The sequence below is a fragment of the Mus caroli genome, chromosome 1 (assembly GCF_900094665.2).
Source record: "Mus caroli chromosome 1, CAROLI_EIJ_v1.1, whole genome shotgun sequence".
Taxonomy (NCBI): domain Eukaryota; kingdom Metazoa; phylum Chordata; class Mammalia; order Rodentia; family Muridae; genus Mus; species Mus caroli.
Window position 1 is genome coordinate 29,044,367 of NC_034570.1, and position 16,595 is coordinate 29,060,961.

A 16,595-nucleotide genomic window follows, 5' to 3' on the forward strand; every position below is an offset into this window, starting at 1 on the left:
ACATATAGAGAGATAGAGAGAGACATATAGATATAGTGTTATATAATATATGTATATGTAATCTCCCTGGCTAGCCTGGAGCTAGCCATGTAGACCAGGCTAGCCTCAAACTTAGAAACCAATCTGCCCCTACCTCCCAAGGGCTGGGATTGCATGCACATCACTATACCTGGCCTCAGGCTTACTTTTAAAACATCTCTAGATTCGCATGCTGTTCACTGACAGGCTGGCTGCATCAGAGAACACCAGGTCTTTGACATGTTAACACTGGGATGTGTTGCTTCCCAAGAGTCCTGTGGTGCCTTCCTCGGTTTGCAAAATCCACTGGTTGGAAACAAAATATGGTCATGTAAAGACTGTTCTCTGAGCCTCTTAGGCTAATAAGGACAAAGCTGGGGATACAGTCTTGGTATCTTATCTAGCATGCCTGCTCCATCCCATAACCACCAGAACGGTAACCACAACCATAGCCACGCATATTAGAGTTATGATCTGTGGACCAAAGGGAAGAGTACTCATATAGTAGAAATAAGACCATTCCAGGAACAAATCAGAACTACAAATCCCTCTGTGACTGAGCAAGCAGTTTCATTGTTGGAGGACATAAGAAAACACATCTTAGGTTAGTTACTTTGGGGTTAAGGCCAGCCTTTGTGAACTTAAAGCTTGGTAAATTTGAGTCTACTCTGAGCTCATGTAGCTTTACGCATCTACTCTTATGAAAAGGTGTCTTGGCACAGCTGGAGTGGACCCAGAGATCCTGCGTTGTGTGGTGGTCCAGTCTGTGTATTTAACAGGTTGAGTAACTGCTTGCTGTCTGAGCCAAAGCTCTGCTTTTGCTTACGTGAGGGTAACCGGTGTCTTCACTGACGCTGTTTTGCTGTGTAGCTGTGCAGGATAAGTTGGACCAAATGGTTTTCATCTGGGGAAGCATCCACACGCTGGTCGAAGAACGGGAAGCCAAACTGCTGGATGTGATGGAGCTAGCAGAGAAATTCTGGTGCGATCACATGTCGCTGGTCGTTACCATCAAAGACACTCAGGATTTCATCCGGGACCTGGAGGATCCCGGAATCGACCCCTCGGTCGTAAAGCAGCAGCAGGAAGCTGCAGAGGTAAGTAACAGACCTGGGTGAACTACAGAAGAGAAGAGCAAAGTTCAGCGAGGCAACCCCCCAGTCCTGTTAAAATCCATATCTAGTTCTGAACACAGAATGCTTAGTGAGTACCAAGGTACTGTGGACTCACAGATGCTGCTTGCAGATTGTCCCTAAGATCATCGCTCTGCACCCACCCTGCTCATGTCTGTGTCAGATGGAAGACAGACAGACACATAACATAAAGACACCGTCCACTGGGTAAAGCCTGACTTTGCAGGGCAGGATATGCAGCTTTGTGCACACGAGCCAGTGGCCATGCTGCCGCAGGCGTTCCTCTGTCCCTTTAACCCCCTAGCTCTTCCATAGCCTTGCTCCTCACAGCAGTGATCATTTCTGCCGCCCCTGTGATAAGCCTCAAGGTTTGACTGGATTATTACCCATGCTGTATACTTTCTTTCTCGTGTACTTGGCTGACGTGCTTTCAAGGCCGTAGGGCCTGGAAGAAGACTAGGCGAATGTCTCCTCCTCAGATGTTTGGTCAGGGGCTTTGCCCATGCCTGTTAAATACTCACTGCCTAGTGAGTGTGTTCAACAGTGACCATGAAAAGCAAGGTAGGATTGACAGATCCTACCTAGGGTAATACATCAAATCAAAGCGAGCTTATCATGAGTTTCCCAACAGATACGTTGCTTTGCGTAAAATCTTTGTGCTCTTATTTTACTGGGGTCTCTTTGGAACACATAACAAGCAAAGTATTTGAGAAAATCAAAATGTCTTTTGGCGCTTGACAGTATTTGGGTTATTTTTTAAATTGCTCTGGCATTTTGCCACAAAGTTATTTTCGTCTTTGCAGTAAAGATTTGGCGTTAGAGAGTACTATTTTCTATAAAATATTTTTATTGTTGTTGTTGTTGTTTTCGTGTTCCAAAAATGGCAATGTGAGGAGCTTGGGAAGTAAAAAGAAAACAGAACCCCGCTAACTAACCTCACGTGGGAACCCCCACGGGTGGCCCTGCGCGACCTCGTGTCTTGGCTTTGGTGTTCTGAGCCTCTGCTTTGGATTCCAGGCAATCAGAGAGGAGATCGACGGCCTGCAGGAGGAGCTGGACATGGTCATCACGCTAGGCTCAGAGCTCATCGCCGCATGTGGGGAGCCTGACAAACCCATTGTCAAGAAGAGCATTGACGAGGTACCTGACGCTCGTTTGTGACTTAGCCGAGCGACACCCGTTTTTACCAGAAGTCAAAAATACAAACTTGACACTGAAAGGACTTTAACATTTGTTTCATAGCTAAATTCAGCATGGGATTCTCTAAATAAAGCTTGGAAGGACCGGGTGGACAGACTGGAAGAGGCCATGCAAGCTGCCGTTCAGTACCAGGACGGATTGCAGGTGAGGTGGCCGCCGTGTCCTCTGGTCTCAGCCGGAAACAAGAATCACTCTCATTGATGTCCGGATGGCTGACACTCTGGTCCCAGCCCAAAACTGTGACTGTGTACGCAGCTACAGACAAATCTGTTCCCACAGTCACAGCTACTCTGACTCACCTTTCGGGAAGATAGTTCTTACACTCCAGTCACACGGCTTTATACATACGTCTAACCGTGGGTGACCCACATAGCATGACATCTACTTTGAAAAGAAGTGCTCTAATGTTTTTTTAAGCGAAAGTAAATATTCCCGCGCTGTATTTTTCATAACTTGCCGAGCACCCAGCAGTGAAGTGACAGGGGACAGAGTCTGAGTTCTGTTCTAAAGCTGAGTGAAGTAAGATGAAAGAGGTAAACACAGGCTAAAAATACCACCAAGTTTCACCGAGTTAGAGAGAACCAACTCAAAGCCAGTGCTCTCCCGTGTACTAAAATAGAAGTCTATTTTATTGGCTCATCACTGTCTGTATCAGGCACTTTCTTCTTTTCATATATATAATTATTAAAAATAGTTGTCATGTCTCTTCAAGACTCCCGTTTGGTTCGTTAGCGAGTCAGGAACTGATTTTTAATATTAAAGTTCTCTTCAGGCCAGCTCAGGGAAGTACCCTCTCTCCATACCTCCCCTTGGCCCTGTTTCCTAACACGTTGGCAGGAGTCTAATCTTCCATACTTCTTACTGCATGGAAAAACCCTCTCAAGTATTTCCATAACACCGAAGTGAATATTATTTTTAAAGCTCACACGAAAGCATTTTTTGTCTCTTTCTGTGTGCCACTTTTTCCTATGTGTGTTAAATATTGCCAGGCTTTACGCCAGCTACAAGGGCTTTGCACTTTGGAAAATACACGAAATTTTCCATAACAAATAACACCTTATTATTACTCTCACACAGGTGTGTACATGTGCACATGCGAAGTAATGATTTCTTGCTTCAATAATGAGTGACCAGTGCTGACCACATTGGGCTCCTACTCTGTGTGTGTGTGGGGGGGGGGGAATGACGTCATGGTGGCAAGTGTTTTGAGTGGGATTATTTTCCATGGCTAGAGAAGATCCTGCTTCTGCCCAGGGTCACGTGGGAGCCATGGGCAAGGCGCTGTGATTTGACACAGACTCCTCACCAACAGCAAGCTTCATCACAGGGCCAGTTGGTCATGAATGGCAACCTGAGTTACTAAGTTGGATTGCTGTAGCTGTGATGAGGTTCTAGGTACTCCGTTAGGGCTCAAGGCTTGATTATAAAGTGAGATTCATTTTCTTCCCAGGTTGCTGCTTAAGTAACTGGTTAATGGTTGTTTAAACATATTATTTTGTAAGGCTTCTCTTCTGTCAGCTTCATTAAATGTAAAATAGTTCTGCTATACATTCATTACCTTAAAGAAAAAGAAAAGCATGTGTGTTAAGCCTTGTAGAATGTGTAGAAATCCTGAAGGAACAGAAAGTAGGGGACAGTGAAGTCTTTTGCAATCATGGTACCCTTAGTTATAGTATGTACAGGATTCTAATGGTAATCTATGGAGTGTAAGAAGGTTAGATGAACCACTAAATGGTGATTTTCTTGGTTATTTGAATAAATAGATACATTTGGATCTTTTCTTACATTATATTTTTAAATAAGCAAATAGGATATTCCACTCTTGTGACTGAATATATAAATATTTTCAAATGAACTTTCTTTGAAAGTGCTCAATAATTTAAGAATAGGATCCCCTTGGCCAGCTTTGGTGCCGAATTGGAGGTGACATTTACTTGGTATTTGAAGAGCTGTTTTATATTACTGCTTTTATTTGGGTAAACGCTCTTCATTTTCAAAAGTTTCAGCCAGTTAGAATCTGATTTTTAATATTAAATTTCTCTTGAGGCCGGTGCCTTTCGTAGCATCTTTGAGCTCTTGCCTATCCCTATAACAACCAGAGCTGCGGCCATTTTGGAGCCGCTGCGCTAACACGTGGAAAATGTGTCTTGCAGGGAATATTCGACTGGGTTGACATCGCAGGCAACAAGTTAGCCACAATGTCTCCCATTGGAACAGACCTGGAGACCGTCAAGCAGCAGATTGAAGAGCTGAAGGTAGGTGTGGAGCTCCTAGCTGGTGAAGGAGCCTGTGAAGTTCCTTAAGTCACTGAGTCCCCAGGTTTCCCGCTTAGTCACTCAGGTGACATGATTGAGACCCCAAAACTGCCCTGTGTATTTCTGCTGCACGTATTTATTAATGTGTGTGTTCGTGTTTGTGTTTGTGTTTGCACACGAGGATGCCCCACATGTAAGGAGGTCAGAGAACAGGGAATCAGACTCAGGATGTCGGGCTTGGTAGCAACAGCTTTTCCCACTGATCCATTTCACAGACCCAAAAGTTGATTTAGAATGGTGTCTACACATAGGAAATATAAAGAAGTGCTTGTTTTTTAAAAATGAAAGATTGCTTTATTTTAATTATTTCTTATCCTTTGTAGAATTACAAATAAGCAAAGTGGGGGCAGTGCAAGATTAGTGACTCACTCCAAAAGCTATGTACTTAAAAGCAACTATGCCTACATTTTGATGTACGGCCCTTCAGATACTCTCCAATCTGAATGGAGGGGAGGGGTATTTAGAGGGAGGGGACCAAATTTGGATCATGCCACTGAGACTTTTATAATGTGCCTCATTATTCAGTAGTCTGTTGCAATTGGTGTAACTGAAATATTATTGTAATATCAGCCACTAATGAATATGAATATCACAGATACAAATAAATATTTTCTACTGCAAATAAAATGTTGGTTGGCAAAACGAAGATCATTAAGTGCCTGTCAGTTATATGGGAAAGAGCAGGAGGAAGGAATTTATTCTAAAGCCACACATGATGCTCAGATCTGTAGTACCCATACTTGTGAGGCTGAGGCAGGAGGATTGCCAAGGGTCTGAGGCAAGCCTCAGCGAAATAGTGGTGAAGAGCCACCCAGAGCTGAGTCAAGACCTTTGCTTGCTAGTGGTAATTACAATAATTATAAATTATTTTGCACTAACAGTGGGACATAGAAGTAATTATTAATAAATACAGCACAGCTGTAAAAACATGAAAATTATGAAAGAACGCATACTATGTGCTTGCCTGAGATCAGGAATTACTAAATTCCTTAAAGGCGTTTGTTTCTAGGGTTTCAGATATTAAAAAATGTTTCTCCATGGGATGTATTAAATTTTACCATGCAGAATAAAAGTCAAATACCCAAGCTGTAACTATTCATAAGCCATTGAATAAAAGAGAGAAACTTCCACCTCTTTTGCTCTCAATGGGACATGTGAACTTCAGAGTTATTTCTGGTTGAACATTATTTTTTTAACATTCCTCTGGTGTTTGCTTTTGTTTTTCCGCAGCAATTTAAGTCAGAAGCTTATCAACAACAGATAGAAATGGAAAGGCTGAACCATCAAGCAGAACTGTTGCTGAAGAAAGTAACAGAGGAGGCAGATAAGCACACAGTCCAGGACCCACTGATGGAGCTGAAGTTGATCTGGGACAGCCTGGACGAGCGAATTGTCAGCAGACAGGTAAACACTGAGACCTGTGTGCATGCATGGACACTCTCAGACAGGAATATCAGACTACTATTAAAAGTCGAGTTAGAGCCGGGCGTGGTGGTGCACGCCTTTAATCCCAGCACTCAGGAGGCAGAGGCAGGCGGATTTCTGAGTTCGAGGCCAGCCTGGTCTACAAAGTGAGTTCCAGGACAGCCAGGGCAATACAGAGAAACCCTGTCTCGAAAAACCAAAAAAAAAAAAAAAAAAAAGTCGAGTTAGCAGTTAATCTCAATAAACTTCAGAAGCACTTAAATTGTCTTATTAAAATTCTCCCGTGTGTGCTGTATTTACACACACACACAAATACCAAATTAGAGTTGTTGTTGACCAATGAGAAGATTCATGCGCTGTGAGGATGGTCTTGGACATCATTCAACAGTTGGCCTTTACCCTTGTTTTTGTAAGAGCACATTATTCACGATGCTGGGGTCTAAGCAGATTTTTCTTCTCTGTTTCTTGGCAGCACAAGCTCGAGGGTGCTCTCTTAGCACTGGGTCAGTTCCAGCACGCCCTGGACGAGCTCCTCGCATGGTTGACACACACCAAGGGCTTGCTAAGTGAACAGAAACCCGTTGGAGGAGACCCGAAAGCCATTGAGATTGAACTGGCTAAGCATCACGTACGTACCACTGCTGCCCGTGACCGTTAACGTTCGAGGTTCTTAACTTTGTGATTTGACAGAGATTGTCTGTCATTAAATGCCTTGAAGTGTGCTACCTAAGAGGGCACAGTGAAAGTATTTTCTCACTAGCTACCGGGGTAACAGTTATCAAATATAGCAAGGTTGTTTCAGTAGGGCTGCACGGCAAACACCAAGATTTAATCCCTTGTGCTCAAAAGCTTGCAGGCTGAAAATGCTGTTGACCTACCAGGGCTTTTGATGTCTCTGGGCCTCTGGGCAGCAGTAACTTGCCAGAATGACTCTTTATCAAAACAAACTATGTTTGTTCTCATGGAATGAGTTTACAGAAGCATTTACGTCTTAGGAAATCTGGCAATTGTCTTAAAAGTACCAGTGATTAGAATTGTGTGTAATAGGGGTGGAAAGTCAGACACCCAACCTGGTTATTTCGGCTGGAGCTCTCTGGGAACCTTTTAACGCTGTTCGTGTGACTAAGAAACAGGCCTTCTTACCTTTTTTACCCTTTAACTTTGAAAGACCAGTGTGTAGTGACTTGAGATTGCCAAAGCCAAGGCTGAAAGAAAGTTTCTATCCTCTGCTCTGCAGTCTCCTCTGCCTCTGAGCATCAGAGGAAGGAATCGATAGAAGTGTCCTATTGATGTGGACACCAGCAGTATTTAACTCTCAGACTTTGAGGAAGTGTTTCCTGCTGGTAGCATATCAAAGAGCATGCTCTGCAGAACCTGACTCCTTACTCAAGTCGGGTTTGTGCCTTTGGAAAACTCTGTCTCATCAGATACCTCAGAAACTGATTCAGTCGCCAGAGAAGGATCCCTCTGGGGGCTGCCTGGCTCATCTGGAAAGCCTCCCAGGTCTGGGGTCCCCTCCAGATGTGCGATGTCTTACAGAGGATAAGAGATGACATTTTTTTCTCCATTGTTGCCAAACATACATCAGTGAGTGGTGGGGTAGGGTTATAATGAACTCTCAACTAACGGTAGGCAAAGGAGTCCTTTCAAGTTAGTAGTTCCAGCATCCCTTCAGTGAGAGAATAAAGTAATACAGTTCTTCTTGCAAAACAGTCATTATAAAACATATGTCTTAGATATGTGGTGATGTAATAATGAGAAGAGAGGCGTGAGAGTATCCCCTAAGATAAGGGATACTACAATTAAGTTGAATTAAAATGGACTTGAATCAATGAAAATGTTTTAATCATCAAATCATAATCTCTACAAATCTCTATAGAAGTATGTAGTATATCAGCTACAAGGTCATTCTAGTGGGGATAGCTGTCAAGTGTGTGTGCAGTCCCTTTGAGAGTGCTAAATGTATGTCCATTTAGGGAGCCACAAAGCTGGAGGGAGGGACTCTGTTGCCTTAACACTTTTTGTTATGAGGCTTTGGCTTCAGAATTTTTCACACCGAGAAAATGAAACAGGTAGAGTGGACTAGAGCTGTGGTTCAGGTGCTAGATTCCTTATGCAGCACGCATAAGGACCTAGGTTTGATCCCTCAGCAATACCTGCAACTGGATGTGGTACCCCACACCTGTATTCCAAGCACGCGGGAGATGGAAAAAGTCAGCCTAGCAGCGGCGGCACACACCTTTATCCCCAGCATTTGGGACTTAAAAACAGGTAGATAGATCTCTGTGAGTTCAAAACCAGCCTGGTCTACAGAGCAAATCCCCAGGACTGCCAGGGCGACACAGCAAAACTCTGTCTTGAAAAACAAAACCACAACAAACAAAGTAAAAACTAAAAAGAATCCCAGTGTCGTCTTTAGCTACCTGTTGAGTTGGAAGTTTGCTTGGGATGCCCGAGACCCCTCTCTGTTACTGTGTTTCCAGTGAATGATCACGCTAACCTTTTCAGGTGCTCCAAAATGACGTCTTAGCCCACCAGTCCACGGTAGAAGCCGTCAACAAAGCAGGAAATGATCTCATCGAGTCAAGTGAAGGCGAAGAAGCAAGCAACCTCCAGTACAAGCTCAGAATTCTCAATCAGCGCTGGCAGGATATTTTGGAAAAGACAGATCAAAGAAAGCAGCAGCTGGACAGCGCCTTGCGCCAGGTGACTAGAGAGGCGGAGAGAGTCCCCAAGTGATGCGGGTGTGCCCCGCTAGCCCTCGGGTGCAGGTTCAGTGGCGATGCTTTAAAGAGAGGAGTAAAAATAATCAGGATAAAGAACAGAGCTGATAAGGAGGCGGAGCTCCAGTTCTTAGCCTAATAGCCTAATACCCTTATGCCCGAGCTTCCTCGGCGTGCTCAGGTAGTGAGCACTGCTCCTGGCACCTGGCATTCTGATGAGGCGCAGAGACAGCTTAGCAGGCTGGGGCCGTTTTGGCCTTGCTAGAGAGTGATAGCATTTGTGACACAAACTTAAAAACCACCTGTCACTGCAGGCCAAAGGGTTCCACGGTGAAATCGAAGATTTGCAACAGTGGCTGACGGACACAGAGCGTCATCTCTTGGCATCTAAACCTCTGGGAGGTCTCCCAGAGACAGCCAAGGAGCAGCTTAACGCACATATGGTATGTATGGTATTTTCTACAGCCCTCGCCCTATGTATCGTCATACATAGATAATAATGGAAGATGGTATAGTTAAAAAATTAAGTTTTGTGGCAAAAATCACTATGTGTAAATGCTAGAAACAGCACCATTTAGCAATTAAAATTTTCAAGTAAGAATCTGTCTCAGAGGCTAAAAAAGTTTTAAAGAAGTTTAGCAGTTCTGAGTATCTGTGTGTCTGTCTGTCTGTCTGTCTGTCTGTCTCTCTCTCTCTCTCTCTCTCTCACACACACACACACACACACAAACCAAGCATTGTATCAGTTATAAACTGGTATCCCCTGAAGTATAAAGACACTTCTCTAAAATAATCTGATAGTTTAATATAATTATAATTAAGACAACAATCATGAGCGAGTAATTGATGTAGTCCTGTGGCTTGGGTTTGCTGTTCACAGCTAGGCCAGGCCCATTTGCTTGAAGAGCAAAGTAAGTAGTCTTGCCAACGACTGCCTGACCTCAGAGTGTCTGTCATTGTGAAACCCTGCATGACTTTCCCATCGTTCCTTACCTCCCTGGACAGTCTTACATAGCGTTCATGTAGTTCATCACTTGTTAAGTAACTAATAATGAATTCTGCCTCCAGAATGATCCACTTTAAAAGAGTACAAGCACTTGCAAGCAGAGTACTTATCTCTAAAATTTCAGAAAACCACTATGTAGAAAATAACTTAGTTTGCATAGGATACACAGAATGAACTTCATGTAACCCTACATGATGTCTTTGACTAAAAATTCCATGTTTAAAAACAAACAAAAAAAGCAATAGCAAAAACTGCAGAGGGCCTAGAGAGAGAGCCCAGCAGTAAAGAGGGCTTATTGTTCTTCCAGAGGAGCAGAGTTCGTTCTCAGCACCTACCTGGCAGCTCATTGGCAACATTGGAAGTTTTCTCAAACGTGGCTCCCGTAACCTGGCAGTCTTTCTATCAACTCGTATCTTTCTGTACTGAGTCTTGTTTTCTGTCCATCACATATTTTCTGGGTACAAGATTAAACTGTACCAATTCTTTCTTCTGGTTATTATATGGTGGTTAAAAAGGACATAGAAGTTTCAGCTTACAGAGGGGGAACTCCTCGGAGAAGTTAAATTGTTAGCACAACACCCAGATCTGACTCATCACTGTGAAGTGAGAGCATGCTAACTATTGCTTTAGACCTTAGTGCGCAGCTCGAAGTGATAGATTTCTCAGCTGACAAGATGGGACTGTAAGCATTGGTACTATCTCAGTATCGGTAGAGTGTAGCTGTCTGTTAGGTTTGCTCTGTAAGCCAGAGAGATAAACAGATGTGTGAGGAGAGACTGAGAGTGGATGGACCTTATTTAAAAGAAAAAAAAATGTGATTCTGGGAACTGGAAGGGGGCTCAGTGGTTAAGAGCACTCATTGGTGTTAGAGAGGACCAGGTCCAATTCTAAGTACCTGCTCATAACCAACTGCAACTCCAGGCCTGACTCCTCACCGTCTTCTGACCTCCATGGGTCCCAGGCATGCACATAATACACACGCATGCAGGCAGGCAGGCAGAACACTGACACACGTTACAAGCGAATCTTTTTTAAGTGTGAAAGAGTGCTGCTGTTAGGTTTCCTCCGCTGGCAAGTCATGTAACATGAGGGCCGTCTCGTTTCTTAGGAAGTCTGCACCGCCTTTGCCATCAAGGAAGAGACATACAAGAGCCTGATGCTGAGGGGGCAGCAGATGCTTGCAAGGTGTCCCCGATCTGCGGAGACCAACATTGACCAAGACATCACCAACCTGAAAGAGAAGTGGGAATCCGTGAAGAGCAAACTCAACGAGAAGAAAGTACGTGCTTTGATCAGCATGACAGAACTGCGTTTGCGTGTGTCCGTCCCTGGGTTGGGTTATAGCTCTAGCTATCAGGAGTCCTCAGGGATTTTTGGGTTTTTGGGTTTTGTTTTGTTTTGTTTTGTTTTTTTTTTTTTGGATTTTTGGGTTTTTTGGTTTTGTTTTTTTACATAAACTTGGTGTTTCGTGAAGTTAAAAACAGTAGTCTAGGCCAAGAGAACAGTGACACAGTGCAGATAAAGATGTTATCACAGGTCACGTATTGTTCCAGTTTGTAAAAACTCTGGTGCTTTTTAAAAAATATGAACCATTCGTGGTTGGCGAGTTAGCCCAGTGGTTAAGAGCACCAGCTGTTCTTCCCACAGATCTGGGTTCAATCCCCTTACTCCTCTGGCAGCTTAGAGCTGTCTGTAAGTCTCTCTCCAGTGGACCCGAGACACATACATGCAGGCAAAGCATACATACATACACACACGCACATACACACACACACACACACACACGAACCACACAAGCTCAAGGTTGTAAATAATTGTATTCTAATCACACATTTAAGCAAAAGAGAATGATATGATTGTACTTATGTTTGATAATCTCGCACATAAAAACTGATACATCAATTGTAATTCATGCGATAGTGGGCATTTTATCACCTTTTCAAACAGTGGAGAAAAAAGCTAGGAACTCTCAGTAATTTTGCTTAGCACAACAAGCAACAGCTAGCTAGAAGTAGATGGAAGAGACATGGTGTCCTCCCAGGGCAGTGGCCCCCGCGGGAACATTGTCGGCTAGCTGAAACACAGCGAGCAAACTGTGAGCACCACACACTAAGTCCTCTTCCTTTACAGACAAAGTTGGAGGAGGCCCTGCACTTGGCCATGAACTTCCACAACTCCCTCCAGGACTTCATCAACTGGCTTACCCAGGCTGAGCAAACTCTGAACGTGGCTTCTCGGCCAAGTCTTATCTTGGACACCATCTTGTTTCAAATTGATGAGCACAAGGTAGGTCAGAACTCTTTGGAAAGCCTGTGCCTTCATGTCGGAAGTCGGTTTAGTAATATGGAAACTTTCTTTACAGTGTATTTGTTTTTTATTCCTTATGCAGTGCCTTCATTCCCAGCTGCACCCCACCCCAATTCGTCCTGGATTTACCCCTCACCTTACCCACCCGAGACCTTTCCTGTGTCCTTTAACATGAGCGTTGCCAATGGATATGTGTACATTTTTAAAGTCAGTCCACCCCTCCATACACACACACACACACACGTGTTTCTAATTGCATTCTCTTCTGTTGGAGAAAGGTCTTTGCGAACGAAGTGAATTCTCACCGCGAGCAGATAATAGAGCTGGACAAAACTGGAACCCACCTGAAGTATTTCAGTCAGAAACAAGATGTCGTGCTCATCAAGAACCTGCTCATCAGCGTACAGAGTCGGTGGGAAAAGGTGGTGCAGCGCCTGGTAGAGAGAGGGAGATCCCTGGACGAAGCCAGGAAGAGGGCCAAGCAGGTAACAAACTGGGCTGCGGTTCCCCAGCCCTGGCAGCCAGTGAGCTGGAGCTGGGGAGTTGTGCGATCACAAGGTTCTCATTGCCAGATCGGCACCATAAGGAGCCAAGGTGTTCTCTTCCTGAAAGGCCTGTGGCCTGCCTTTGCACTTCTCTGTCTTGGCAGCCAAGTGAGGGCACGGGGACTCATCTTAAAAAGCTATAAATAGCCCAACTTCAGAGATGACCATGGAGGCCCATTAAGAGCTTACTTGTTTTGCCGTATATTTAATTGTTTTTTCCCCTTCCCGTTTCAACCCCTGTTCTCCTGCTCAGACGGGGTCACGTGTTGGAATTATATTGCTAGCTCTGGAAGCCAGACTTCTTTCACGTCAGAGCCGAAGGCCAGGCCTGCATCCTCCCGAGTGCTTCCTGAGGGACCTAACTCTCCATCCATGTCCCTCTCTTCCCCGGCTGCTTGTTCGCAGCCTTCATTTCTTCCCCGAGATTCCGCTCTTGGTGTGATATTGAGGCCGGATATTGTGGTTCTTGCTTTTGCCCCATTCCGCTCCTGTTGTCTGGCATTGGTGATGTTGGTGTCTGGTGTTTGGAGAGCTGGGATCACTGTGTGATGCCAGAAGGTGTTTACCGGAGTCTGGCATTCCGACATTTAAAGTGTGTGAATTTAAGGGCATTAGAAATGTCTCAATCCCCTTCTGAGTGAGAAGTGTGGCAATTTCGCTGCCGGTGTCTGAAGCAGAATCAGTCCCCAGTGATTCTGTTAGACTACATTAATCCCAAACCTAGCCTACTCCTCTCCGCAAGTACCTCGCAGGTTTCCGACAGCTAATTAGCAGAGGCTCAGTGAAAGCTGGGAGCTGCCTGCCATTTTTTCCTCTCTTGGTTTAACCAGTGTTTCTGTCTCAGTTATTAACCAACTTTCTGTTCCCCTGCTTCCACTGCACATGGATAGCGCTTGCCCCGCTTCTGTGGCTGACGATGAGATTTGGAAGTAGGATGAGCTTCAGAACCTGTGTGCTTGCAGCACTCCGCAGCCCAGCTGGCCCCAGGCCTGATCTAGACCCAGGCCACCCAGGACCCCACCGACTGTTCCTCCCGTTTCTCTCCTCTTCTGCGTACTGATGGTAGTTCTGTGGCTTTGGCTGTCATGAATTTGTCTTAGCCTCAGCTATTTTTCCTTCTCTTCTACATTAAGTAGCACTATGCGAGGGACGTGCTGGGCAGAGAGGCCAAAATCATGATGAGCTGCTCTCTAGAGCACGCCTGCAGCTCACGTTGTGCTGCTGAGGATACACGGCTTCCGTTACTTCACAGTCAGGGTGTTTGGGTATCCAGGGATCTTAACTTCTTTAGCCTCTGTTACGCGGCTCTTCATTTAAGTTTATTATAAGAAAATAACGTGTAACCGGTTTCATAATTGGTACCCGGAGTTTGTACCAGATTGTTCTATAGTGTAAGCAGAAAAAAAAAAAAAAAAAAAAACCCTGTAGCTAGAAACAAACATGCGTTGACTCGGAATAATTTCAAGTTCCTGGTTGGCAAACAGAATTCAACACGGTCAGAACGCTAGCAAGGCAGGACTTGTGCATCTCAAACCCCAGTGGGTGGGTCAGCCTGAGCGGGGCTCTGAGCAATGAGATGGCCTTTTTTTCTGCCTGTTGTGTTTAAAGATAATTCACAAGTGTGTGTTTTCCTTTTGTTCCTTTGTCTTAACATAGGAGTTGGGCACAGAAAAATGTCAAGATATGTAAAGAGACAGATAAACAAAACAGACATTTTCTGAGAATTTGTGTTAACTATTAAAGGGAGACTGTGTGAGCTAGGCCGAGGGACTCCCTAGCTCTCCTTAGCGTTGTCTGCCTCCTTCCTGCACTTAGTAAGCTGACAGGCTGACTGAATTACAGTTGCATGACTTCAGGCCACAGTTGTACGTGTCCAGTGTGGCTTTGCAATTTGCTAATGGTCCACCGCCCATTTTTCTTCAGGGGGATTTTCCAATTGATGGTTTTTTTAGTATATCCCATCGGTGATTGTTTCTGTTTTATAATATCCTAAATTGCAAGTGTCGTGTGCTCCACAAACTTTCTGGGTAAATATGGGTCTCTTTAACAGTTCCATGAAGCTTGGAGCAAGCTGATGGAATGGCTGGAAGAGTCAGAAAAATCTTTGGATTCTGAGCTGGAAATCGCCAACGATCCAGACAAAATCAAAGCCCAGCTGGTCCAGCACAAGGTGAGCTCCGCATGGACAAAGCACGCACAGTGTGCACTGCAGTTGCTGGTTCTTTCTTGTCCTTGTCAGTGTCATTACGAGACAAGAAAAAAAAACAAAGCGTGAAACGAAAACCGGATGTCTCTTCTGTAGCCAGAATATACTAGGAGTCTTCAGCTTTTCATGGCAACTCTCGCCTCTTAACTTGCCATTTTTTAATGGATACATCTAGAATATAAGGTGCACACAGCCTGATGCAGTGGTGGGTTTCCTTGATCACAGTTTTTTGGGAAACTGAGGATTGGGGAGCCAGCCTGGGGAACACAGCAAAACCTTGCCCCATAGGTAATCATGTCCTTTTAAACAGAGACATAGGGAAAGCTGACTGGTGCTACCCAAGAACCATTCATTGCAGCAATGTGTGCACCTATGGGTATGCGTACACATGTGCATGTGTGTGGGTATGTGTGCATGCATGTATAAAATTCCAAGTTGACTGATACTACCCAAGAACCAAGAACCAGTAACTATAGCAGTGTGTGTGTGTGTGTGTGTGTGTGTGTGTGTGTGTGTGTGTAAAATTCCATCCCTTCTCTCAGATGATCAGTTACCAGCTTCTCTGTGAGACTAGAAGAATGCAGATACAAGGTTTCAAGCTATTTTCCCTTTGGTAGTCCTTCCAGGTTCCCCTCCTCTCCTCGGCCCCTATGTCCCTGTGTCCCTGTTATAAAGTGGCCACTGGCCTTACAGACAGAGGTGCAGTGTGAGCAGCTGAGTGTGATTATTATGAACACTTTCCCAACTTCAGATGCCTGCATTTACATAAGTGGCTGCTTAGAACATGGTAACTTCAAAAGGCTAGAAAACTGTGGGGCAATTTAAGTTTTATCTTCCTCAGAAAATGGAGACAACCATCTTCACACATGTTCTGTGGACTCACCAGGGGGTAGTGACCAAAGGATGATGAGAGGGAATATATGTGCCCTTGGGCCAGAGGGGACCTTAAGATTGCCTTGTTTGGCTGATGATGTATTCCCATGAGCTGCCATAGCGGCCAGCATCATCCACACCTCGGGAAAACATCAGTCCCTTGCTCAAAATGTAGTGCTTTATTGGAATTTATACATGAATATCATATCATTTTGAGCTAGAGAAACCCAGAAAAAAAAGAACACAGAGAGAATATTAGCGTCTCCAGTTTACCCAATGGTATTTATCATCAATGTCTCCCATTTCTCTAGGACACATCTTAAGGCAGCCCCAAAGAGCAATTTTAAAAGTTTCCTAATCAATGTTTGAGTTCTTCTGCCTTTAGAAAGCTCTAGCCTATCTGTACTCAGATTATTTAGTTTGTATCTGCTGTATGGGAAAAATTTGTGTCAGCCCCTTGATTCTAAACACAAGCATTCCATTCAGAATAACATGAAAAGGCAGCTCTCCCAGGTAGGAAGTGTAGAAATGGTGGGATGCTGGGTGTCCTTATTAAAACTTCCTGATGTGTGATACCTCCTGTTACTAGACAGAGTCAATAAATTGGTTGCCTTAAAGCATGCACTTTGTAGCTTTTGAAATGCAACAATGAAGAATTGGGTAGTTGTGGCTCTGCCATTGCTTCAGAGGCATATTGCTGTTACCCCTGCCACGGAGCGCTTCACAATCTGGTAGGACTCTAGTGCGCTGCCAGCATTGACACGCATCGGGCTGATGTCCCTGGTCCCGAGCACATAGGAGGAGTGCACTGAGCTGTCCTTTCTTTCTTCCTACTCCTGAGATT

At 44.5% G+C, this 16,595-nt stretch overlaps 1 protein-coding gene across 4 annotated transcripts in view; it reads left to right on the top strand.

The window, feature by feature from the left end:
- Nucleotides 1-16,595, top strand: part of Dst (dystonin) — a 398,187-nt gene that overhangs the window by 354,090 nt on the left and 27,502 nt on the right. For all 4 annotated transcript variants that reach the window (XM_029481652.1, XM_021175158.2, XM_029481658.1 and 1 more), the window contains 12 exons: nt 889-1,115; nt 2,169-2,291; nt 2,394-2,495; nt 4,505-4,606; nt 5,897-6,070; nt 6,564-6,719; nt 8,600-8,797; nt 9,129-9,257; nt 10,929-11,099; nt 11,951-12,106; nt 12,406-12,612; nt 14,723-14,842. In XM_029481652.1, the coding sequence (XP_029337512.1) occupies nt 889-1,115; nt 2,169-2,291; nt 2,394-2,495; nt 4,505-4,606; nt 5,897-6,070; nt 6,564-6,719; nt 8,600-8,797; nt 9,129-9,257; nt 10,929-11,099; nt 11,951-12,106; nt 12,406-12,612; nt 14,723-14,842 (1,865 nt within the window). The remainder of the gene's footprint in view (nt 1-888; nt 1,116-2,168; nt 2,292-2,393; nt 2,496-4,504; nt 4,607-5,896; nt 6,071-6,563; nt 6,720-8,599; nt 8,798-9,128; nt 9,258-10,928; nt 11,100-11,950; nt 12,107-12,405; nt 12,613-14,722; nt 14,843-16,595) is intronic.